Here is a 26,257-nt window from a genome sequence, read left to right as displayed (position 1 = left end):
TGATGGGTATAGGGAAAATTTGAGTATCAAGTAGTAGCCTAACCCTATTGCTGTTACATTGAACCGGGTAAATGGAATATGAATGAGTCCTCCAATATGCTGTTAATAGAAATACAGCCATGCTCATTAAAAAAATATATAATCCTCCCTCATCTTAAACAGCACGGACCGTCACTTATGTCTGCCAATGAGGTTGGTGTTTGGCCAGGGTACTGGACCTGTATGTCGCATTGAGAAGGAATGTAATGTTCTTAGAATTCAGATATGTGATCAAAACATTTAAAATCTGAACAAAGGGTTACTAGTAGATACACATGCAAATATTTATTTGCATTTAGCAGCAACAAGAGATTCCTATATACTCAACATATAAATTAAAATACCAAAATTAAAATGATTTGTTCAAATGGATTTTAGGTGACAGTGAAACAGCTCTTTCTCATGTGTAGACCTTGTGTTTCTTCATGAACTGTCCTTGTCTGTATGGACTGAAGGGCTCATCTGTGACAGGAGAAGGGAATTAATAACAATCTAGAAAATACTGTACCAATAACAATGTTTCTCAAATTCATTAAATGGAAGCTCCTTTACATTGCTAGAATACCTGATTCGGGTAATCAAGGTGTTAATGATTAGATGAATCAGATCTGTTAGCGCAGGTCAGGAACAAAAGCCTGCACACCCAGTAGTTTTCCAGGAGCAGGGTTAACACTGTTTTAAAGCAGCTCATTCATTTCCCAGTCCAGTCTCACCTGCTCTGTCTGATGTCCTGGTGCTGGTTGTGATTTTGGGGGCTGTACTGGGGTTGGTGCCACCCAAACTCTCGACTGTGTGATGGGGGTTCGTTGGTCGTGCTCCCCTTCTACACCCTAAATTCTATTATCTCATTCCCTTCTCTTTTTTGACCTGCACTGTTGGAGCATGGATCATTAGAATTGCACTGTACTCGTACCTTGCGATTACATCTGTGACTAATAAACAAATTTAGTTTAGCTAGCTAACAGTAACTATAGTGTACTGGCTAGCAGATGTTTTGGCATTCATTTGCCGATGGAAAAGAAACTAGCTATGAGGTGAAGCTTCACTACTCGACACAAACGTTGAAAAGTTCACAAATGTTCCGTAAATTACCTTTGAGTTTAGCTAGCGAATGAATTCTAGCTACAAATATTATTTGCATTTCCCGCTTGCCCCTGGGTCGTAGTTAGAGTGACGTATCTCCTGGAAATTTACCCTGGTCACGCCCTTCGCTTTGTTCATTGGTCGTAAGCGGGTTCAGTGGGTTTGTATTTTCAAGAATATTAGATTTGCGCATTTATTGCGCAGTGATGAACTAAATGAATCACCATCATAAATCCAGATGTCATTTTGTCAATCACATACCATAGCCGTATATGTGAAAAATAAATAATAACCTCGAAAAAATATTTGTAATCACCGTTTCTCTACCTCAATTGTGCCAGGACGTGCCCTGATTGACTGCACTGAGGCTCGCCACGATCATGTCATGATGTTCGTGTCATGATGATGTGACAGATGGCAGAGAGCATAGACTCCAACTGTGTTGAAACTGGGTGATATTGGGGTCAGTGCTGGATATAGAGCAACATGTTTCTAAACTCCATTAGACAGGCGTTTATGGGGAGATAGTGGTAATATTCAAAATGTGAATTACACATCACATCTAGGCTACATCTGTCCAAAAGATGTAGACTTATAGCCCAGTGCCCCACAAAAGCTATTTCATGAAGAAAAATGTGTAGTGCTTCTTTTATTTAAAAAATTAAATATTGCAGTGCCTCTTTGGTGTGTGTGTGTGTGTGTGTGTGTGTGTGTGTGTGTGTGTGTGTGTGTGTGTGTGTGTGTGTGTGTGTGTGTGTGTGTGTGTGTGTGTGTGTGTGTGTGTGTGTGTGTGTGTGTGTGTGTGTGTGTGTGTGTGTGTGTGTGTGTGTGTGAGAGAGAGAGAGAGAGAGATATAGATAGATAGATAGATAGATAGATAGATAGATAGATAGATAGATAGATAGATAGATAGATCATGTGATCATGTTCAAGTTTAACAGTTCAGACACCCGGCCCCGCCGCCCTCTGTAATGCCACTACTGTAAAACCACAGAACTCACTGGATCTGACTGTTCAGTTCTGTTCTACACTGTTATTATAATTTTGCTCACAAACATTGTTATGGAGATAGACCAACAGCTGAACATCCTAAACACCAATCATGAGCTTGCAGAAAATAAATCATATTTTACTTAAATTTACGAAGTACCCTCACTGTAGAAATAAAGTAGTAGCCTAGGCTAGTACTATAATTTATACTAGGCTAATTATCCTAATAGTAATAGTAGGCCTATAAAACAGCCATTCCATGGCCCTATTGTGTGCAAAATAAGTTTATTTTAGTCACGGTTCGCCACTTTCTCTTTGGATCATTTACTTACTTTAATCTTTCAAAAAATCACTCCCTTAACACTATTGCCTGTAACTGTGTAAGTTACACATTGCAACTAGACACAATTATGTTCGTAGTCTAATTCCAAACTAGTCAGCTCTCCGAATATTGAAGTGCATTTGGAAAGTATTCAGACCCCTTGACTTTTTCAACATTTGTTACTTTCGCCTTATTATAAAATGGATTAAATTGTTTTTTCCTTCATCAATTTGCACACATTACCCAATAATGACAAAGCAAAAACAGATTTTTATACATTTTTGCAAATGGAAATAAAAAAATGTTAAATATCACATTTACATAAGTATTCAGACTCTTTACTCAGTACTATGTTGAAGCACCTTTGTCAGTGATTACAACCTTGAGTCTTCTTGGGTATGACACTACATCCTTGGCACTCCTGTATTTGGGGAGTTTCTTCCATTCTTCTCTGCAGATTCTCTCAGAATCTGTCAGGTTGGATGGGGAGAGTTGCTGCACAGCTATTTTAAGGTCTCTTCAGAGTTGTTCGATCGGGTTCAAGTCCGGGCTCTGGCTGGGCCACTCAAGGACATTCAGAGACTTCTCCCGAAGCCTCTACTAAATTGTCTTGGCTGTGTGCTTAGGGTTGTTGTTCTGTTAGAAGGTGAACCTTCGCCCCAGTTTAAGGTCGTGAGCGCTCTAGAGCAGGTTTTCATCAAGTATCTCACTGTACTTTGCTCAGTTCGTCTTTCCCTTGATTCTGACTAGTCTCCCAGTCCCTGCCACTGAAAAACATCCCCACAGTATGATGCTGCCACCACCATGCTTCACCGTAGGGATGGTGCCAGGTTTCCTCCAGATGTGATGCTTGGCATTCAGACCAAATAGTTCGATCTTGGTTTCAACAGACCAGAGAATCAATTTTCTCATGGTCTGAGAGTCTTTAGGGGCCTTTTGGCAAACTCCAATTGGGCTGCCATGTGCCTTTTACTAAGGAGTGCCTTCCATCTGGCCACTCCACCGTAAAGGCCTGATTGGTTGAGTGTTGCAGAGATGGGTGTCATTCTGGAAGATTCTCCCATCTCCACAGAGGAACTCTGAAGCTCTGTCAGAGTGACCATCGTGTTCTTGGTTACCTCCCTGACCAAGGCCCTTCTCCCTCGATTGCTCAGTTTGGCCAGGCGGCCAGCTCTAGGAAGAGTCTTGGTGGTTCCAAACTTCTTCCATTTAAGAATGATGGACGGCACTGTGTTCTTTGGAACCTTCAATGCTGAAGAAATGTTTTGGAACCCTTCCCCAGATCTGTGCCTTGACACAAACCTGTCTCGTAGCTATACGGACAATTCCTTCAAACTTATGGCTTGGTTTTTGCTCTGACATGCACTGTCAACTGTGAGACATTGTATAGACAGGTGTGTGCCTTTCCAAATCATGTCCAATCAATTGAAATTACCACAGGTGGAATCCAATCAAGTTGTAAAAACATCTCAAGGATGATCAATGGAAACAGGATTCATCTGAGTTCAATTTCAAGTCTCATAGCAAAGGGTCTGAATACTTATATCAATAAGGTATTTATGTTTTTTGACTTTTTATAAATTTGCAAAAATTTCTAAAACCTGTTGTCGCTTTGTCATATTGGGCTATTTTGTGTAGATTGCTGAGGAAAAGTTTTTATTTAATCCATTTTAGAATAAGGCTGTATTGTAACAAAATGTGGAAACAATCAAATCAAATGTTATTGTTCACATACATGTGATTAGCAGATGTTATTGCGGGTGTAGTGAAATGCTTGTGTGTCTAGCTCCGACAGTGCAGTAATATTAAACAATTAATATCTAACAATTTACACAACATATACCAAATACACACAAATCTAAGGGGTCTGAATACTTTCCGAACGCACTGTAAGAAAGTGTGTAGTTTAACAATAAATTATAGAAGAGTGCTTAAAATTGAAGGGGCAATACAGTCAAAAACTAGATTTTTCCTGTGTTTTATATATATTTCCACAATGAAAATTATGATAATGCATATTTAGTGTAAGAGCTGTTTGAAAAGACCACCCGATATTTCAGCTTGATCGGCTGGGTTGGGTTTTGGGCCAAATAGGTTAATAAACCAATAACAAAGAGACTTTGCCCTTCTCTCTGCCAAGAACAGCTAGTTTTCAGGTTACATATCCTTTCCATTAGGCTCCTCCAATTAGGTCCCTCTCTCAGACCACTCCCAGACAGTCATAGCGAAATTCTTGCTTGATAAATAGTATTTGCTAAGTTATTTTTGTTTATTTCTAATCATTTTAATTGAAAACAATCACAGTAAGGCACTTTATTGTTACCCAGAAATGATTTGATATTGAGATAAAAAACGGCTGCATTGGACCTTTAAATATAAGCATATAGGCCTAATTGAAATTGTGCATCCTGATCGTTCTTTTCCTTTTCTACAACTTGCGGTGCTTGAATGAGAACGTTTATCGCATCCACCCTACAACACCAGACACCAATACACGCGTATACGCTCACAGACGCAAAAGACGCACGGCGTCTGGTACAGTGGCTTGCATCTCGTCAAAACAACACGGGGGCGAGCATGCATGCTCCTGGAATGACTCCCGCAGGATAGGTCGCTGGCGCGTCGCACAACTGCACCAAAATGCCTGTTTGGTCAGTACAGACTGAAAAATCAACAATGATATAGACTATGGGTTTTATTGCAGATAGGCTATACAGTTGATCAATGCTATATCCACCTCATTCTATTATAAGCAACACGATCAGGAGAAGGAACGGTGAGTAGCGTGCGATGGATGTGTGTGTACAGTCGGTGAACTTTACTGTATGGGTAGGATATTTAGGGTCGATTTTTTTTAAAGATATGTGTGTCTGTTGATTGAGCAAAGTAAGATGGCCTACATTCGCATTGTTTACATGGGTTTGTTTGTTTGCATATCCTGTAGCGCACATGTTAAAGTTGCCTACTTCACGTACGCACTGTAATGTAGGCTACGTCCCTCCCTATGACATGGACATCGTGTTCTATGGGGATACATTTCCTTTGTGTAGGCAAGCCTGTAGCCTGAGCATCAACAATTGTATAACACATATGTATAGAGCAAGGATATTATTCTGTAACCTAAGGGGTTCTCATAAATTAATGAAGTAAATGCCTTCGTTTGCAAATGAAAGATATCGATCTGTTGATTATGGAAGGGAAGGAACCTCAGCCGCTCCGCAAGAACAAAAGCGGAATACCCAGACTGGCGTGGCTTGCGGGGCAGACAGTCCGAAGGGAGTGTGTGTGTGGATTCTCTCGGCCTGCTATTATTACTATTTCTTAGATGTCATCCAAAAATTGTAATCTCCAGTCACAATAAGCAAATGCAAATATGGCAAATATGTTTTGTTAGTTGAATGAATTACAATAAAAAAAAAAATTGGGTTGTAGGTTCCTATTCAATTGTAACACACTAGGAACTACTTTAGAGTTACTATGTATGATGTGCATACAGTCTATTTAGGTTTGAAATGAGACTGGTTTCTAAAGCAATGTTATCTAGTAAGGCAAAGGATAACATTGAATATCTACTGAAGGAAGAATACTGCAAGGACGCAGGGGTATGCATTTTAAATGGAAGTTTATCTATAATTGAAAACATTTGTTTTTTTCATTTTCTTTTTTATGTTCAAGATCAATACACAACACCAGAGTATCACACCTGCAATTACCATTCATTCATAACAATACAGTTTTATCCAATAAGGTAATCAAAAATAATAAACTGGGTACCCAATAAAAATGTAAGTCAGTGGCCTCAATTGTCTCAGTTCAGTTCCTACCACGATATACCAGTCAAATGTCTCTCTCTAGAGAGAAGAGGTGACGATGATGATGATTGTGGAAGCTATTGACGACAAGCCTCTTTTAGATGGCAAAGTAGATTGTAGAAGATGGCAGATGGTGCTGGTGACGTAGAATCAAAAGGTACAAAACCAGTTAGGATTCTCTGTTCACAAACATCAATGGAAAATACTTCCCAATTCCCTTCTGGTTTAGCACACTGATTACCTGAGCACTTGATTCTTCTGTAGTTGAAAATACACTAAGAATACCAAATATTACGAACATCTTCCTAATACTGAGTTGCACCCTCCTTTTTGCCCTCAAAGCAGCTTCAATTCATCAGGGCATGGACTCTACAAGGTGTCGAGCGTTCCACAGGGATGCTGGCACATGTTGACTTCAATGCTTCCCACAGTTGTGTCAAGTTGGCTGGATGTCCTTTGGGTGGTGGACCATTATTGATACACACAGGAAACTGTTGAGCTTGAAAAAACTAGCAGTGCTGCAGTTCTTGACACAAACTGGTGCGCCTGGCACATACTACCATAACCCGTTCAAAGGCACTTAAATGTTTTTGTCTTGCCCATTCACCATCTGAATGGCACACATACACAATCCATGTCTCAATTGTCTCAAGGCTTAAAAATCCTTCTTTAACCTGTCTCCTCCCCTTCATCTACACTGATTTAAGTTGATTTAACAAGTGACATCAATAAGGGATCATAGCGTTCACCTGGATTCACCTGGTCAGTCTATGTCATGGAAAGAGCAGGTGTTCTTAATGTTTTGTATACTCAGTGTATATACTTTACAACTTTTTTTCTACGTTTAAGTTCAGTTATCAACTTTCAATATTTCTAGTTTTCTTCTAAGTTTCTTTCTGCTTCACAGTTCGTTGGCACTCTCTACAAAGTAAGGTGGAAAGAGAGAGAGAGATCAACAAACTCTCAACCCATACAATTAGTGTAAAGAAGTTAGGGACTGTCAAAAATAGCATGGGCTACACAATCATTACTAAATTACTATGTTTTTTTAGAAACCTTAACCCTTATGACACCAGCATTACAAATTGTAACAGCCCTATGTCCAAATATCCTTCGTATAGAGTAGACATTGAAGCCTGGTTATTGTGGAGCATTAGACTTGTTTAAAAGAGGGAAATTAATCTGTAATTCATCTCTCTAGTCTCAGATACATCCACTGTATTACCTGTTTTATATTCAAGACAACTCTTTATTGATAGCCTACTCTTTGTATAATTAACAGTGTGCCTAGATTGTATTTTTCCCAATGACCAGCTGTTGGCGCCCTAGTGTTGCAACCTGGACTCGGTAGTAGATGTAACATTGTAAACATATATGCAGGAAGCTCCAATTAGTATGATATCAAATAAAATTGTATTTGTCACATGCGCCGAATACAACAGGTATAGACTTTACCGTGATATACTTACTTACGAGCCCTTTCCAAACAATCCAGAGTTAGAAAGTGAGAAAAATTCACAAAAAAAAAGGAAATAGTAACACAATAAAATAGCAATAACACGACTATATACAAGGAGCACCGGTACCGAATCAATGTGTAGGGGTGTGAGGTAGTTGAGGTAATTGTGGTAATATGTACATGTAGGTAGGGGTAAAAGTGACTAGGCAATCAGGATAGATAATAAACACAGAAGCAGCAGCATATGTGAAGAGTGTGAAAGTGTGTCAATGTGTGGGTGTGGTGTCAATATGTGTGTGTGTGGGTAGAGTCCAGTGAGTGTGCATAGAGCCAGCCAAGCAGTTGCCATACCAAGCGGTGATGCAGCCAGTCATGATTCTCTCAATGGTGCAGCTGTGGAACATTTTGAGGATCTGAGGGCCCATGGAGGATCTTTTTAGCCTCCTGGGGGGGAAGAGGCATTGTCGTGCAATCTTCACGACTGTTGGTGTGTTTGGACCATGATAGGTCCTTAGTGATGTGGACACAAAGGAGCTCTCGACCCACTCCACTGCAGCCCCGTTGATGTGAATGGGGGCATGCTCTGCCCTCCATTTCCGGTAGTCTATGATAAGCACCTTTGTCTAGCTGACTTTTATTTTGTATTTTTTTCCCACCTTTATTTAACCAGGTAGGCTAGTTGAGAAGAAGTTCTCATTTACAACTGTGACCTGGCCAAGATAAAGCAAAGCACTGCGACACAAACAACAACACAGAGTTACACATGGAATAAACAAGCGTACAGTCAATAACACAATAGGAAAAAAGAGAGTCTATATACAGAGTGTGCAAATGGCATGAGGAGGTAGGCAATAAATAGGCCGTAGTAGCAAAGTAATTACAGTTTAGCAAATGAACACTGGAGTGATAGATGAGCAGATGATGATGTGCAAGTAGAAATACTGGTGTGCAAAAGAGCAGTAAAGTAAATAAAAACAATATAGGGATGAGGTAGGTAGATTGGGTGGGCTATTTACAGATGGGCTATGTACTAGAGGTCGACCGATTAATCGGAATGGCCGATTAATTAGGGCCGAGTTCAAGTTTTCATAACAATCGGTAATCGGTATTTTTGGCGATTTCAATTTTTTTATTTTATTTTTTTATATAATATTTTTGAACTAGGCAAGTCAGTTAAGAACACATTTTTATTTTCAATGACGGCCTAGGAACGGTTGGCTAACTGCCTTGTTCAGCAGCAGTACGACAGATTTTTACCGTGTCAGCTTGGGGATTCAATCTTGCAACCTTACGGTTAACTAGTCCAACGCAGCGGCCATGCGGTGTGAAGCGTTTGTGTGGCCTGTGCAGAGAGGAGAGAACAGGGATAGACAGACACATAGTTGACAGGCTACAGGAGAGGCTACGCTAATGCAAAGGAGATTGGAATGAAAATTAACTAAACAACTGGGGAAGCGAGAGAGCAGGGCCTACCTCACTAACCATTCACTGAAACACTCAAATATAACTTTTCCAACTTCCACTTTAGAAATTATAATTGATGTAAACTACAGTGGTTCAATGTTTCCAGGAATAGGCTCAAACTTAGTTTATTCAGCTAGATAACTTGGTACAGTATTCTTCCGTGAAACCCACCCAGTGCACCGTGTCCTATGACGCCGTAGCTAACTAGCATGCTAGCATCCAATAACACACGGTTAGCACCAATACTTGGTTATAACAAACTACCAATGGATCATTTGTGTCCGTGTCTAGTTCCTTTCATAACGCAGAAGTAATTAAACGTTGGCTAGCTAACACAAAGTCAGTCCTGCTAGCAACACAAGTGGACTACACAACTCGAAAGTTCAGAAAGTTAAGCTTACGTTGCAAAAATCTTGTTGACTAAAAATGATACAGTACTGCTAGCTGGTAGAGTTGGCTAGCTAGCAGTGGCTACGTTTACCTTTATATTTTATCTTTGATACATAGACAACTATGTTGCTAGCTAACATTACACTAATCAAATCGTTCCGTTGTAATGTATTTAGTTTCTACAGTACTGCTAGTTGGTAAAGTTGGCTAGCTAGCAGTGGCTGTGGTGTTGTGGTGTTACGGCGAGAACGAACGAATACAGCTGGCTAGCTAACCTTGTTAGTTTCTCAAAGTTAGTTTCTCAAAGCTTCACCAACACCTTTAGCTACACCTTTATCATTGATGCAAAGACAACTATGTAGCTAGCTAGGTAACATTACACTAATGAAATCGTTCCGCTATATTATAATTAAGTCTATGATTTGATATTTGATTGAGCAGTCTAACTGAGCGATGGTAGGCACCAGCAGGCTCGTAAGCATTCATTCAAACAGCACTTTTGTGCGTTTTGCCAGCAGCCCTTCGCAATTCTTCAAGCATTGCGCTGTTTATGACTTCAAACCTATCAACTCCCAAGATTAGGCTGGTGTAACCGATGTGAAATGGCTAGCTAGTTAGCGGGTGCGCGCTAATAGCGTTTCAAACGTCACTCGCTCTGAGACTTGGAGTAGTTGTTCCCCTTGCTCTGCATGGGTAACGCTGCTTCGAGGGTGGCTGTTGTCGATGTGTTCCTGGTTTGAGCCCAGGTAGGAGCGAGGAGAGGGACGGAAGCTATACTGTTACACCGGCAATACTAAAGTGCCTATAAGAACATCCAATAGTCAAAGGTATATGAAATACAAATCGTATAGAGAGAAATAGTCCTATAATTCCTATAATAACTACAACCTAAAACTTCTTACCTGGGAATACTGAAGACTCATGTTAAAAGGAACCACCAGCTTTCATATGTTCTCATGTTCTGAGCAAGGAACTTAAACGTAAGCTTTTTTACATGGCACATATTGCACTTTTACTTTCTTCTCCAACACTTTGTTTTTGCATTATTTAAACCAAATTGAACATGTTTAATTATTTATTTGATGCTAAATTGATAGTATTTATGTATTATATTAAGTTAAAATAAGTGTTCATTCAGTATTGTTGTAATTGTCATTATTACAAATAAATGAATAATCGTTCGATTAATCGGTATCAGGCTTTTTTGGTCCTCCAATAATCGGTATCGGCGTTGAAAAGTCATAATCGGTCGACTTCTACTATGTACAGCTGCAGTGATCTGTTAGCTGCTCAGCTAGCTGATGTTTAAAGTTAGTGAGGGAAATATAAGTCTCCAGCTTTAGCGATTTTTGCAATTCGTTCCAGTCATTGGCAGCAGAGAGCTGGAAGGAAAGGCGGCCGAAGGAGGTGTTGGCTTTGGGGAAGACCAGTGAGATATACCTGCTGGAGCGCGTGTTACGGGTGGGTGTTGTTATCGTGACCAGTGAGCTGAGATAAGGCGAAGCTTTACCTAGCATAGACTTATAGATGACCTGGAGCCAGTGGGTCTGGCGACGAATATGTAGCGAGGGCCAGCCGACTAGAGCATACAGGTCGCAGTGGTGGGTGGTATAAGGGGCTTTAGTGACAAAACGGATGGCACTGTGATAGACTGCATTCAATTTGCTGAGTAGAGTATTGGAAGCTATTTTGTAAATGACATCGCTGAAGTCGAGGATCGGTAGGATAGTCAGTTTTACGAGGGTATGTTTGGCGGCGTGAGTGAAGGAGGCTTTGTTGGGAAATAGGAAGCCGATTCTAGATTTAGTTTTGGATTGGAGATGTGTAATATGAGTCTGGAAGGAGAGTTTACAGTCTAGCCAGACACCTAGGTATTTGTAGTTGTCCACATATTCTAAGTCAGAACCGTCCAGAGTAGTGATGCTAGTCGGGCGGGCGGGTGCGGGCAGCGAACAGTTGAAAAGCATGCATTTGGTTTTACTAGCGTTTAAGAGCAGTTGGAGGCCACGGAAGGAGCGTTGTATGGCATTGAAGCTCGTTTGGAGGTTAGTTAACCTGTTATGGATAGGGGGCAGTATTTTCACGGCTGGATAAAAAACGTACCCGATTTAATCTGTTTATTACTCCTGCCCAGAAACTAGAATATGCATATAATTGTTTGATTTGGATAGAAAACACCCTAAAGTTTCTAAAACTGTTTGAATGGTGTCTGTGAGTATAACAGAACTCATATGGCAGGCCAAAACCTGAGAAGATTCCAAACAGGAAGTGCCCTCTCTGACCATTTCTTGGCCTTCTTTAGCCTCTTTATTGAAAACAGAGGATCTCTGCTGTAACGTGACACTTTCTAAGGCTCCCATAGGCTCCCAGAAGGCGCCAGAACGTTGAATGATGACTCTGCAGTCTCTGGCTGAAAAACAGTAGCGCATTTGGATAGTGGTCGATCTGAGAACAATGAAACGGGCGCGATACGCGCCGGCACGTCACCCTTCGTTACCCTTCGGATAGTGTCTTGAACGCACAAACAAAACGCCGCTATTTGGATATAACTATGGATTATTTAGAACCAAACCAACATTTGTTGTTGAAGTAGAAGTCCTGGGAGTGCATTCTGACGAAGAACAGCAAAGGTAATCCAAATTTTCTTATAGTAAATCTGAGTTTGGTGAGTACCAAACTTGGTGTGTGTCAAAATAGCTAGCCTGTGATGGCCGGGCTATCTACTCAGAATATTGCAAAATGTGCTTTCACCGAAAAGCTATTTTAAAATAGGACACCGCGATTGCATAAAGGGGTTCTGTATCTATAATTCTTAAAATAATTGTTATGTTTTTTGTGAACGTTTATCGTAAGTAATTTAGTAAATTCACCGGAAGTGTTCGGTGGGAATGCTAGTTCTGAACGTCACATGCTAATGTAAAAAGCTGGTTTTTGATATAAATATGAACTCGATTGAACAAAACATGCATGTATTGTATAACATAATGTCCTAGGAGTGTCATCTGATGAAGATCATCAAAGGTTAGTGCTGCATTTAGCTGTGGTTTTGGTTTTTGTGACATTATATGCTAGTTTGAAAAATGGGTCTGATTATTTCTGGCTGGGTACTCTCCTGACATAATCTAATGTTTTGCTTTCATTGTAAAGCCTTTTTGAAATCGGACAGTTTGGTTAGATAAAGGAGAGTCTTGTCTTTAAAATGGTGTAAAATAGTCATATGTTTGAAAAATGGAAGTTTTTGGATTTTCGAGGAGTTTGTATTTCGCGCCACGCCCTATCATTGGATATTGGAGCGGTGTTCCGCTAGCGGAACGTCTAGATGTAAGAAGTTAACACAGTGTCCAAAGAAGGCCCAGATGTATACAGAATGGTGTCGTCTGAGTAGAGGTGGATCAGGGAATCACCCGCAGCAAGAGCGACATCGTTGATATATACAGAGAAAAGAGTCGGCCCTAGAATTGAACCCTGTGGTACCCCCATAGAGACTGCCAGAGGTCCGGACAACAGGCCCTCCGATTTGACACACTGAACTCTGTCTGAGAAGTAGTTGTTGAACCAGGCGAGGCAGTCATTTCAGAAACCAAGGTTGTTGAGTCTGCCGATAAGGATACGGTGATTGACAGAGTCGAAACCCTTGGCCAGGTCGATGAAGACGGATGCACTGTACTGTCTTTTAACAATGGTGGTTATGATATCGTTTAGTACCTTGAGCGTGGCTGAGGTGCACCCGTGACCAGCTCGGAAACCGGATTGGTCAGTGATCTGTTTATTAACTTGGCTTTCGAAGACTTTAGAAAGGCAGGGCAGGATGGATATAGGTCTATAACAGTTTGGGTCTAGAGGGAGAGGTTTTTGTCCTGGCACCACACTGCCAGGTCTCTGACATCCTCCCTATAGGCTTTCTCATCGTTGGAGTCGTGCGCGGCCACGCAGTCGTGGGTCGACAGGGGAGTACAGGAGGGGACTAAGCATGCATCCCTGAGGGCCCCCCTGTGTTGCGGGTCAGCATGGCAGATGTGTTGTTACCTACTCTCCCTACCTGGGTACAGCCGTCAGGAAGTCCAGGATCCAGTTGAAGAGGGAGGTGTTCAGTCCCAGGGTCCTTAGCTTAGTGATGAGCGTGGAGGGCACTATGGTGTTGAACACTGAGCTGTGTTCAATGAACTGTATTCTCACAGGTGTTCCTTTTGTCCAGGTGGGAAAGGGCTGTGTGGAGTGCAATAGAGATCCATCTGTGGATCTGTTGGGGCGGTATGTGAATTGGAGTTGGTCTAGGGTGTCTGGGATGATGGTGTTGATGTGAGGCATGACCTGCCTTTCATGGCTACAGATGTGAGTACCCGATAGTCCCTGATAGTGCCCCGATAGTCATTTAGACAGGTTACTATGGTGGTCTGCTTGAAACGTGTAGGTATTATAGACTGGGTCAAGGAGAGGTTGAAAATGTCAGTGAAGACACTTGCCATCTGGTCAGCACATGCTCAGAGTAAACGTCCTGGTAATAAGTATTGCCCTTGTGAATGTTAACCTGTTTAATGGTCTCACTCATATAGGCTATGGAGAGTGTGATCACACAGTCGTCTGGAACAGCTGGGGCTCTCATACATGGTTCAGTGTTGCTAGCCTTGAAGCGAGCTTAGAAGGCATTTAGCTCGTCTGGTAGGCTCACGTCACTGGGAAGCTGGGTTTCCTTTTTCGCTTTTTCCTTAAATGCGTACTTTGGGATTTTGGCATTTAAGCCCTTTATCTACTTCCACACAGTCAGATGAACTCATGAATACCATTTTTATGTCTCAGCGTGCAGTTTGAAGGAAATTACCAACTAGCGTCAGCGTAATTGCTAACTAGCGTTAGCTAAATTATTGGAAGTCTATGCTAGCAGATACCCATACTGCCCTCCCAAGCAAAAAGGCAGTAACTGCTCATTTGGTCGAAAATGAGTTAATGTAATTTTGTTACATTAACTTTTTAGTGATGGGGGCAGTATTCGGAAATTCGGGATGAATGACGTGCCCAAATTAAACTGCCTGCTACTCTGTCCCAGAAGGTAGGCCATGCATATTATTAGTAGCTTTGGATAGAAAACACTCTGAAGTTTCTAAAACTGTTTGAATGATGTCTGTGAGTATAACAGAACTCATATGGCAGGCAAAAATCTGAGAAAAATCCAACTAGGAAGTGGGAAATCTGATGCTTGTAGTCTTTTCAAGTCATTGCCTAACACACAGTGACTTAGGGTTCATTTTGTACTTCCTAAGGCTTTCACTAGATGTCAACAGTCTTTAGAACCTTATTTCAGGCTTTTGCAGTGAACAGAGAGCGAACAAGAAGGCCTTGAAGTTGGTGACTCAGAATATGACATGAGTTCAGTGGCGAGCGTTCACGTGAGAGGTAGCTGTGTTCCATAACGTTTTTGAAGACATTGGAATCGTCCGGTTGGAATATAATGGAAGATTTATGTTAAAAAGGCCCTAAAGATTGATGCTATACATCGTTTAACATGTTTCTACGAACGTAAATATAACTTTTTTGACTTTTCGTCGTCAAATTTTCATCGCGCTTCCTACATTTGGAGTAGCTTACTGAACGCGCTAACAACAAGGAGGTATTTGGACATAAATGATGGACTTTATCGAACAAAACAACATTTATTGTGGACCTGGGATTCCTGAGAGTGCATTCTGATGAAGATCATCAAAGGTAAGTGAATATTTATAATGCTTTTTATGATTTTAGATGACTCCAAAATGGCGGGTATCTGTATTGCCTGCTGTTGTTTTCTGAGCGCTGTACTCAAATTATTGGAAAGTGTGCTTTCCCCGTGAAGCTTTTTTGAAATCTGTCACAGCGGTTGCATTAAGGGGATGTTCATCTATAATTCTTTGAATAACAGTTTAATATTTTATCAACGTGTATGATGAGTATTTTTATAAATTGTTGTGCTCGTTCACCGGATGTTTTGGAGGCAAAATATTTTCTGAACATCACGCGCCAATGTAAAATGGGGGTTTTTGGATATAAATATGAACTTTATCGAACAAAACATACATGTGTTGTGTAACATTGAGTCCTAGGAGTGTCATCTGATGAAGATTGTCAAAGGTTAGTGCTTAATTTTAGCTGTATTTCTGTTTTTTGTGACGCCTCTCCTGCTTGGAAAATGGCTGTGTGGTTTTTCTTGTTTAGGCTCTGTCCTAACATAATCTAACTTTATGCTTTCACCGTAAAGCCTTTTTGAAATTGGACAATGTGTTTGGATTAAGGAGAAGTGTATCTTTAAAATGGTGTAAAATAGTTGTATGTTTGAGAAATTTGAATTATGAGATTTTGTTGTTTTGAATTTGCCGCCCTGATATTTCACTGGCTGTTGATAGTGTGTACCGCGGGTCCCACATAGCCCAAAGAAGTTTTAAATGCATGCTTAATCATGTGGACAAGTGTCCTGCCTCTATTGTATTGTTTTTGGGAGAAAATGGTGGTCGTATTAGCAGTAACTGCAAAAGGTTACTGTGAAAGGGAGGTAAATGGCAGTAACTGAACTTACTGCCTTTTAGCTTGGTTTCAGCCAGCCCTTGGCTGCAGTTACTGCATTTTACCATGGTTTCATATAATTTTATTCTGATAGTGATGCAATCGAACCTGTATGACACTGACTGACAGCTACACACATATACATTGCTAATCTAGGGATACAACACCATGGCACAGCATTCCCGGGAGAAAATGATGGTTGAACTTGCTCTGAAACGCCGACATCCAGACACTGGTAAGAACTAGCTAGCTAAGTAGATCTGAGATCAAAATGAATTAGCTAGCTAGCAAGCTAAGCTAGCTAATTAGCTAGCGTGCATAGACTAACAATGCTACCTGCTCTCATATGAGGAGATCTACAATTGATACTAACTTCAATCTATTAGCCATATAATGAATTATATTCTGAAAGTTCATCTGATGGTTTCTTTGAATCAGTACACCATACACACGATTTCTAGCCAGTGACAGCCACCTAGCTAAAACTGACGCGCCCTACCAAAACGCCAAAACCTACCTAGCTAGCATTAGCATGAAGTAATATATTTGTGCTACATGCTCCCATAAGAGACGATCAGCAGTTTATACTAGCTTCAATCTGTTATACCGAGAATTAATATAAGCCCTATAGTTGTATTGTGACATTCCATGGGTTATTTGAATCCGTAACATTACACCACACACACGGTCTCTAGCCAGCTGACGGTCAGTTGGACGTGCACCCCATACTGAACTGTCAAAAGCCACGCACACTCGTTTTCCGGATGAGCACACACACAGCATTGCTAGCTCATTAATAATATATCTACTCACATGTTCAGGGTTTCTGGTTTTCTTTTATATTCCAGTATTGCGTGACTGTCCCGGTCAGGAAAGTTAAAATCCCAAATTGTATCCATCACCTTTGCTGTTGGCATATGTAATTAGTACAACAAGCTTTGACATGCCAAATGTGTGCTCAATGTGTCTGCCTCAGTGCCATCATTACATGAATGTGGAAAAAACTGTTTTGCATGACTTCCACCAATCCCTGTGGTCTAGATGATTAGTATCTATGCGGATCAAAGTTGCCATGTGAGGGTGTATTAGGACAGTACAACCACATCAATACTAGGTTTTAGTCCTGTCAATGTCCATCCATGCAATTTTCTTGTATTTGTATTTGTAAATAACTGAGTTATGACAGTGAAAATTATTATGATAATGTTTGCACAAGATAAAATCAACATTGATTATATCCTATATTATAGAATAACTGAAAAGGATTATGATCATATGTTTGCACACCACAAAATGTCAGTATTAATTATTATCATCCATGACAGAATAGAGTCATTAGGATGCATGTCCCTGATTATTTGCTCTGTTTATTTCAGTTGAGTTTGAGGGCCACATTCCAACAAAGATTCCTGATCTACCCCCTTTAACTGAAGTCACAGTGTCAACACTATTTGAAGAAATAGAGAACCAGTGGGTGGTCTCTGACTCCTTAGACATCAGTCTATCAGATGAGAAATGAATTGCCAATGATGATGATGATGATGAAGATTATCATCCACCTTCAGAGTTGGATGTTCCAGCACAAGTGGCAGCTGAGCCCGTGGACACAACTCCAGACAACCTATCAAACAAGCAATCCAAGATTCCACCAATGGGTAAGCCATGTGGTCCCAAATGCAAGAGGCAATGTACTCAGAATATTTCAGAGGGTAGGCAAAAGGTAATATGGGAAAAGTATTGGGAGATGAAGTATAAGGAGAAGAGGACATGGATCTTTCACATGGTGGCACAGCAATCTAAGAAAAATATCACTGTTGGTGCTGACAGTCGACGCAGCAGGTCGTTTCTGTACCATCTTCCAAACCAGAGCAGTTCTGCACAACAGGTGTGCAAAGTGTTTTTTCTGACAACATTGGGCTACCACCCCAAAAATGACAGGCTTATTGTCACGATGATGGGCAAGTCAATCACCACCAAACTGATTCCACCAAAGGATCGGAGGGGAAAGAAAGCTTCAACGAGCAAATTGAACATGAATCCAATCCTGCAACACATTGAGTCCTTCCATCCCCAAATCAGCCACTACAGACGAGAGCATGCCCCTCTACCTCCCTAGTGACGTTAATATTCGGTTCATGCATAATGACTACAAGGAGAAGAACAAAGATGCCAGCTGCGGTTACGAAACGTATTGCAAGGCGGTAAAGGGAAGGAACATCAGCTTTGTGAAGCTTGGAGAGGAGGAGTGCGAGCTCTGTTTGGTGCAGGGTCATCATCTGAAGATGGAGCACAGGGAGAATGAGGCCATTGAAACCCAAGCCTGCCAAGACAACAGCCATGCAGCACCTTAATTCACCATCCCCAACCCCGACTGCATGCAATGTAGGATATATGAGGAGCATAAAAAGTCTGCAGGGCAGAGTAGAAGCCATTACCAGGCTGATGCACAGAAAGATTGGCCTGAGGACTGGTCTGTGAGGAACGTGATATGCAAAAAGTCACCATGCTCCCTCGCATGCCAGGTGTGAAAACAGCATTGTTCACAAGAAGAATCGTTGCTTATCACGAGACATTCGCCACCATTGGAAAGAAGTCTCAAAAGAAGAAGAAAACAATCTCAGTGGTATGGCATGAAGGAACAGCTGGTCAGAAGGCAGAGGAGATTACTTCATCTTACGTAACAGCACTGGAGAGGGAGAGAGATGTCAAGAATGCAGTGTATTGGGTGGATAACTGCACTTCTCAAAACAAAAACTGGTGCCTCCTAACAACACTGGTGAGTGTTGTCAATGCTGACTCAACTTTGATGGAGGACATCACCCTCAAGTTCTTCGAGCTAGGACACACCTTCATGAGTGCAGACAGTTACCACCATGGCGTGGAACAGGAAATGAAAGCTCGACCTGGAGGTGTGGTTTACGACTTCGGGGATTTCCTCCATGTGGTTGCAACTTCCAATGCAGGCAAGGTGGAGGTGGTCGAAATGAAAAAGGAAAACATCCTGGCATGGAAAGCTGGCCATTCCATCGTCAAGCTGAAGAAGGCAGCAGCACCAGTGATGGCTGAGATCCAGTTGAGGCGTGGATCCAGGAGCCTCTTCTACAAAGTCTCCCATGAAGAAAAGGACTTCACAGAGCTTGACTTTATCATGAAGAAAGTCACTCTAGAGACACCCTCGACACTACGTACACAGGATAGAGGGATAGAAGAGTCCAAGAAGATGGACATAATCACCAAGCTGTGTCCTCTGATGCCTGCAAATCGAAGGCAGTTCTGGAATGCCTTGGCTGTGAACAGCATTGCTGAGGATGAGGAGTGATATGGAAGAGCACTGAATAAGTTTTACTTAAAAATGAAATGTTACTTAAAAATGAAATGTAACTATTCAGCATTTTATCAATTGTAGCTAAATGTAATTTGCGTCCTCTTATGAATATGAACATGTAAATATGTTTAAAATGTATTCTTAAAGCTGTTATTTATTTATGCCTTCAAAAGTGTCATTTGAAAAAATACAAATAAAATGTTTTTATTAGCAATCTCATGGTCATTTTTTATAATTGATATTACCCAACGTCATACTTCTATCATGTTCCATCATTATACACTGCTCAAAAAAATAAAGGGAACACTTAAACAACACAATGTAACTCCAAGTCAATCACACTTCTGTGAAATCAAACTGTCCACTTAGGAAGCAACACTGATTGACAATAAATTGCACATGCTGTTATGCAAATGGAATAGACAACAGGTGGAAATTATAGGCAATTAGCAAGACACCCCCAATAAAGGAGTGGTTCTGCAGGTGGGGACCACAGACAACTTCTCAGTTCCTATGCTTCCTGGCTGATGTTTTGGTCACTTTTGAATGCTGGCGGTGCTTTCACTCTAGTGGTAGCATGAGACGGAGTCTACAACCCACACAAGTGGCTCAGGTAGTGCAGCTCATCCAGGATGGCACATCAATGCGAGCTGTTGAAAGAAGGTTTGCTGTGTCTGTCAGCGTAGTGTCCAGAGCATGGAGGCGCTACCAGGAGACAGGCCAGTACATCAGGAGACGTGGAGGAGGCCGTAGGAGGGCAACAACCCAGCAGCAGGACCGCTACCTCCGCCCTTGTGCAAGGAGGAGCAGGAGAAGCACTGCCAGAGCCCTGCAAAATGACCTCCAGCAGGCCACAAATGTGCATGTGTCTGCTCAAACGGTCAGAAACAGTCTCCATGAGGGTGGTATGAGGGCCCGACGTCCACAGGTGGGGGTTGTGCTTACAGCCCAACACCGTGCAGGTCGTTTGGCATTTGCGAGAGAACACCAAGATTGGCAAATTCGCCACTGGCGCCCTGTGTTCTTCACAGATGAAAGCAGGTTCAACTCTGAGCACGTGACAGACGTGACAGAGTCTGGAGAGGCCGTGGAGAACGTTCTGCTGCCGCAAACATCCTCCAGCATGACCGGTTTGGCGGTGGGTCAGTCATGGTGTGGGGTGGCATTTCTTTGGGGGGCCGCACAGCCCTCCATGTGCTCGCCAGAGGTAGCCTGACTGCCATTAGGTACCGAGATGAGATCCTCAGACCCCTTGTGAGACCATGTGCTGGTGCGGTTGGCCCTGGGTTCCTCCTAATGCAAGACAATGCTAGACCTCATGTGGCTGGAGTGTGTCAGCAGTTCCTGCAAGAGGAAGGCATTGATGCTATGGACTGGCCCGCCCGTTCCCCAGACCTGAATCCAATTGAGCACATCTGGGACATCATGTCTCGCACCATCCACCAACGCCACGTTGCACCACAGACTGTCCAGGAGTTGGCGGATGTTTTAGTCCAGGTCTGGGAGGAGATCCCTCAGGAGACCATCCGCCACCTCATCAGGAGCATGCCCAGGCAATGTAGGGAGGTCATACAGGCATGTGGAGGCCACACACACTACTGAGCCTCATTTTGACTTGTTTTAAGGACATTACATCAAAGTTGGATCAGCCTGTAGTGTGGTTTTCCACTTTAATTTTGAGTGTGACTCCAAATCCAGACCTCCATGGGTTGATAAATTGGATTTCCATTGATTATTTTTGTGTGATTTTGTTGTCAGCACATTCAACTATGTAAAGAAAAAAGTATTTAATAAGATTATTTATTTCATTCAGATCTAGGATGTGTTGTTTAAGTGTTCCCTTTATTTTTTTGAGCAGTATATATTACAAGACAGGTAATCATTTCATGTAATTCAAATAATTGCAGTGCTGCTTTTCACATGTATTCTTATAACAAGACATGGGCTACTTGTGAAACACAGTATGTAATGTGACTGACGCAGACCCTACATCTCTATGTAAATGCTACTGGTATCTTAGTGGAAGACACACAAAGGATGCAGTTTCAACTCTTTTACACTGTCAGTAATTACACTGCTCTTGTATTAATAGCATAAATGAGAAGTATAGTAAACTAACAAATGGAAATTGCAGATACTGCTCTTTGTTTTGGTATTACCCTGCAATTTATAACATATCATGCCAAGGAAGAAGACAGTAACTGCCGTTTAAGGGTCAAAGGTAATGTCAGAGGTCAGGGTCAACATGAATAAAAAATTTACTCATAGTAAGGCAACAGATCATTACATCTCCAATGATCTCCCTAGAATTCATTTGGCTGGACAATTAAAAAACTTTGAAGCCATTTTTCTCAGTTCCACTCTATGAGCAGTTACTGCCTTTTTGCTTGGGAGGGCAGCAAAGACTTCACATTGATTGGAAACTGCGTTCTCTAAGCTTTCCCAGCATGACTTGATCCCCGTCTTCCTGCTTCACTGTTCTCAGGCGAACTGCAAGGTTAACACTACCGAACGTGGGACCTCAACTTCTAGTCAACAGTGTTGAGTACTGACCGAAAGGATTCGCTTAGTAGATACAATAGACATCCAGGCATTGCGCTAACGCTAGTTAACATTGGGGAAAAAATCTCTAACTTCCTTCATACTGGACACACATACATAGAGATATGGTGAAAACAATGTGTGGGGAGGCAGAGGCACAGAGACTCACATCAATACCTTTGTCAGATAACACTGTTAAACAAATGATTTATGCTACTGCTAGCAACAAGAGGAAACTCTGACTGAACGACTCAAAACTCCCCAGCTTATGCTGTCCAAATGGACGTTAGATGTGAGGGCTGAGATGCCCATACATTGACTTTGGTCCGCTATACATGTCGTGGGATGCTATTCACGAGGACATATTGTTCTGTCTCACGATTCCCGAGCATGAAACGGCACAGGGAATGGATGTTCAGTGCTGCGTGGCTATATTGACGAAAAACTGATTCCATGGGATTGAATGGTGGGCTTTTGTACAGATGGGGCTCCATTTATGGTGGAACGGTAGGCAGGCCTCTGAACTTTAGCAACTGGCGGGAAAAGAGCTGAGCACAGAACTCCCATTTCCGCAATGCCAAAAGGGCAAGATGCTGGTCTCTCCCCTCAGTCTGCCCTGATCTGTCAAGTCTGTGCTCCCAAACTGCATAAAAATTGCCATCAATTATTAGTCATATGTCAGCTAAATCTATTGTCAGTGTAGATAATTGATCATAAAATGAGCTGTCGTAAGTGTTCAGTGCATACACAGACAAAATAGAAATGTTGCTTCCGCTTATAATCTATTTAAAAAGTACTTTTGTAATTGATTATAAAAAGTTTTTAAAAAGTTACTCATTAAAAGTAATTCTCCCCTCTCCAAGGGATCCTCCACCTAAGTTAGTGTATTGAAAATTACACCTGGCAACAGTTAGTACCCCTTTAACTTTTGTAGTAAAACATGATGAAGCAATGACGTTAATATATTTGTTGGAAAAACGAGACGCAGTGGGGTCCATCATTATTGGCTCCCAAGTGGCGCAGCGTTCTAAGGCACTGCATCTCAGTGCTAGAGGCGTCACTACAGACACCCTGGTTCAATCTAGGCTGTGGCTCAGTTGGTAGAGCATGGTGTTTGCAATGGTGTTTGCAATGGGTTCGATTCCCACGGGGGGCCAGTACGAGAAAAAAAAAAAAAAAAAAAGGTATGAAATGAATTGAAATGTATGCATTCACTACTGTAAGTCGCTCTGGATAAGAGCGTCTGCTAAATGACTAAAATGTAAATGTAAAAATCACAACCAGCCATGATTGGGACTTCCAAAGGACGGCGCACAATTGGCCCAGCATCGTCTGGGTTTGGCCAGTGTAGGCCGTCATTGTAAATAAGAATGTGTTCTTAACTGACTTGCCTAGTAAAATAAATACAAATAAAGATGAGCAAAAAATATGTTATAAAATAAATTAGACAAATACTGAGCAACTGTAAAACAAATGGGGAAATTATAGATTTTTTATACTAATACAATTGCTCAGAGAAAGATTTTGTTTAACAAGTAATAAAAAAACAATCTAAAAAAAGATAGGGGTCAAAACTATTGGTACCCCTGTTTTCAGTACTCCAGCACCCTACTGTTGCGAAGAGAACGACACTGAGCCTTTTTATAAAATGTTTCATGAGATTGGAGAACACATTGGAAGGGATCTTAGACCATTCCTCCATACAGAATCATTCCAGATCCTTGATATCCTTTGTCTGCGCTTATGGACTGTCCTCTTCAATTCAAACCACAGGTTTTCAATGGGGTTTTAAGTGCGGAGACAGGTGGCCATTACAAAATGTTGATTTTGTGGTCAATTAACCATTTCTTAGTGAATTCTGATGTGTGCTTTGGGTTATTGTCTTGCTGGAAGATCCACTTGCGGCCAAGTGTCAGCCTCCTGGCCGAGGCAACCAGGTTTTTGGCTAAAATGTCCTGGTACTGGGTAAAGTTCATTATGCCGTTGCCCTTATTAACAAGGGCTTAGGACCAGTGGAGGAAAATAGCCCCATAACATCAAAGGTACACCACCATATTTTACTGTAGGTATGAGGTACTTTTCTGCATATGCTTCTGTTTTTCAAAGCCAAACCCACCACTGGTGTGTGTGGTCAAAGAACTCTATTTTCATGTAATCTGACCATAGCAACAGTTCCAATCCAAGTGCCAATGAAATGCCATCATTTGGATATTTCTTTAATGAAAGCCTCTCCAACATAATCCAGGTAAAATCAGGAATTTCCCAGGGCAGCTGTCTAGGCCCCTTACTTTTTAAAGTCTTTTTTACTAATGACATGCCACTGGCCTTGAGTGAAGCCAGTGTGTCTATGTATGCGGATGACTTAACACTATACACATCAGCTACTGCAGTGACTGAAACAAAGAGCTGCAGTTAGTTTCAGAATGTGTGGCAAGGAATATGTTAGTCCTAAATATTTCAAAAACGAAAAAGCATTGTATTTGGTGTATTTGGTACATCATTCACTAAACCCCAAGGCTCAACTAAATTTTGTAATAAATCATGTGGAAATTAAGCAAGTTGAGGTGACTAAACTGCTTGGAGTAACCCTGGATTGTAAACTGTCAAGGTCAAAACATGTTGATACAACAATAGCTAAGATGGGGAGAAGTCTGTCCATAATAAAGAGCTGCTCTGCCTCCTTAACAACACTATCAACAAGGCAGTTACTACAGGCTCTAGATTTGTCTGTTTAAACTACTAGCACACAGCTCGGACACCCATGCATACAGTACCCCACAATACATGCCTCCAAAGCTTTCTTCACAATCCCCAAGTCAAGAACAGACTATGGGAGGCACACAGTACTACTTAGAGCCATGGCTACATGGAACTCTATTCCACATCAGGTAACTGATGCAAGCAGTAGAATCAGATTTTTTTTAAATGGATAGAAATTACACCTTGTGGAACAGCGGGGACTGTGAAGAGACACACACACAGACACACATACACATTTGTATTTGCATTTACTATGGATCCACATTAGCAGATACTCTTCCTGGGGTCCAGCAAAATTAAGGCAGTTTATACAATTTTAAAAACATTACAATACATTCACAGATTTCACAAAACACTGTGTGCCCTCAGGCCCCTACTCCACCACTACCACATATCTACAATACAAAATCCATGTGTATGTATAGAGCGTATGTTATCGTGTGCGTGTGTGTGTGTGTGTGTGTGTGTGTGTGTGTGTGTGTGTGTGTGTGTGTGTGTGTGTGTGTGTGTGTGTGTGTGTGTGTGTGTGTGTGTGTGTGTGTGTGTGTGTGTGTGTGTGTGTGTGTGTGTGTGTGTGTGTATGCATGTGTGTGTGCCAATGTTTGTGTAGCTTCACAGTCCCCGCTGTTCCATGAGGTGTTTTTTTAATCTGTTTTTTAAATCAAATTTTACTGCTGGCATGAGTTACTTGAAGTGGAATAAAGTTCCATGTAGTTGTAACCGATGTGAAATGGCTAGTTAGTTAGCGGTGGTGCGCGCTAATAGCGTTTCAATCAGTGACGTCACTCGCTCTGAGACTTGAAGTAGGGTTTCCCCTTGCGTTGCAAGGGCCGCGGCTTTTGTGGCGCGATGGGTAACGATGCTTCGTGGGGTGTCAGTTGTTGATGTGTGCAAGGGTCCCTGGTTCGAGCCCGGGTTGGGGCGAAGAGAGGGACGGAACGTACACTGTTACATAGTCATGGCTCTATATAGTACTGTGTGCCTCCCATAGTCTGTTCTGGACTTGGGGACTGTGAAGAGAACTCTTGTGGCATGTCTTGTGGGGTATGCATGGGTGTCCAAGCTGTGTGCCAGTAGTTTAGACAGACAGACCCCGATGGCTTGTCATTGTTGATAGACAACAATAATTTTTCACCTCTTCCACACTGACTTTACACAATTCAAAAGTACAATTCTTGTCTTTCATAATTTGGTCCAATATACTTGGATGTGTAGTGTCAGTGTTTGTTGCTGGCATGTCATCCCTAAGTTTACTTATCTTGCCAATGAAAAAGTCATTAAAGTAGTTTTCAATATCAGTGGGTTTTGTGATGAATGAGCCATCTGATTCAATGAATGAAGGAGCCGAGTTGGCTTTTCTCCCAAAATTTCATTTAAGGTGCCCCGAAGCTTTTTACTATCATTCTTTATATATTTTCTCATTGTTTCATAGTGTAGTTTATTTTTAATTTTTATTTAGTTTAGTCACATGATTTCTTAATTTGCAGTGCCAATAAATTGGGCTGCCAGACTTAATTGCCATACCTTTTGCCTCATCCCAC

At 41.6% G+C, this 26,257-nt stretch overlaps 1 protein-coding gene and 1 long non-coding RNA gene across 5 annotated transcripts in view; one reads left to right on the top strand and one right to left on the bottom strand.

Moving 5' to 3' along the window:
* Positions 1–309: 309 nt before the first annotated feature.
* On the bottom strand, positions 310–1,228 carry LOC106561346 (uncharacterized). Its single transcript, XR_001318781.2, has 3 exons — positions 1,132–1,228; positions 753–911; positions 310–501 (listed from the first exon to the last, which is right to left on the bottom strand). It is a non-coding gene; the product is annotated as an uncharacterized lncRNA (long non-coding RNA).
* A 3,580-nt stretch (positions 1,229–4,808) lies between these two features.
* The window catches only part of LOC123724489 (proline-rich protein 5), a 55,908-nt gene continuing 34,459 nt past the window's right edge, over positions 4,809–26,257 (top strand). Inside the window, exons 1-3 of one of the 4 annotated variants that reach the window (XM_045688268.1) lie at positions 4,809–5,210; positions 16,247–16,325; positions 17,467–19,629. In XM_045688268.1, coding sequence (XP_045544224.1) covers positions 18,579–19,409 — 831 coding nt within the window. In that variant the 5' untranslated portion in view covers positions 4,809–5,210; positions 16,247–16,325; positions 17,467–18,578 and the 3' untranslated portion in view covers positions 19,410–19,629. Of the gene's footprint in view, positions 5,211–16,246; positions 16,326–17,466; positions 19,630–26,257 lie in introns of those variants that run through there. The other 3 variants (XM_045688269.1, XM_045688270.1, XM_045688272.1) reach the window with 3 other exon arrangements.

Source organism: Salmo salar, chromosome ssa10 (genome assembly GCF_905237065.1).
Source record: "Salmo salar chromosome ssa10, Ssal_v3.1, whole genome shotgun sequence".
In the NCBI taxonomy this organism is placed as follows: domain Eukaryota; kingdom Metazoa; phylum Chordata; class Actinopteri; order Salmoniformes; family Salmonidae; genus Salmo; species Salmo salar.
This window is presented reverse-complemented; position numbering and strand designations above follow the sequence as displayed.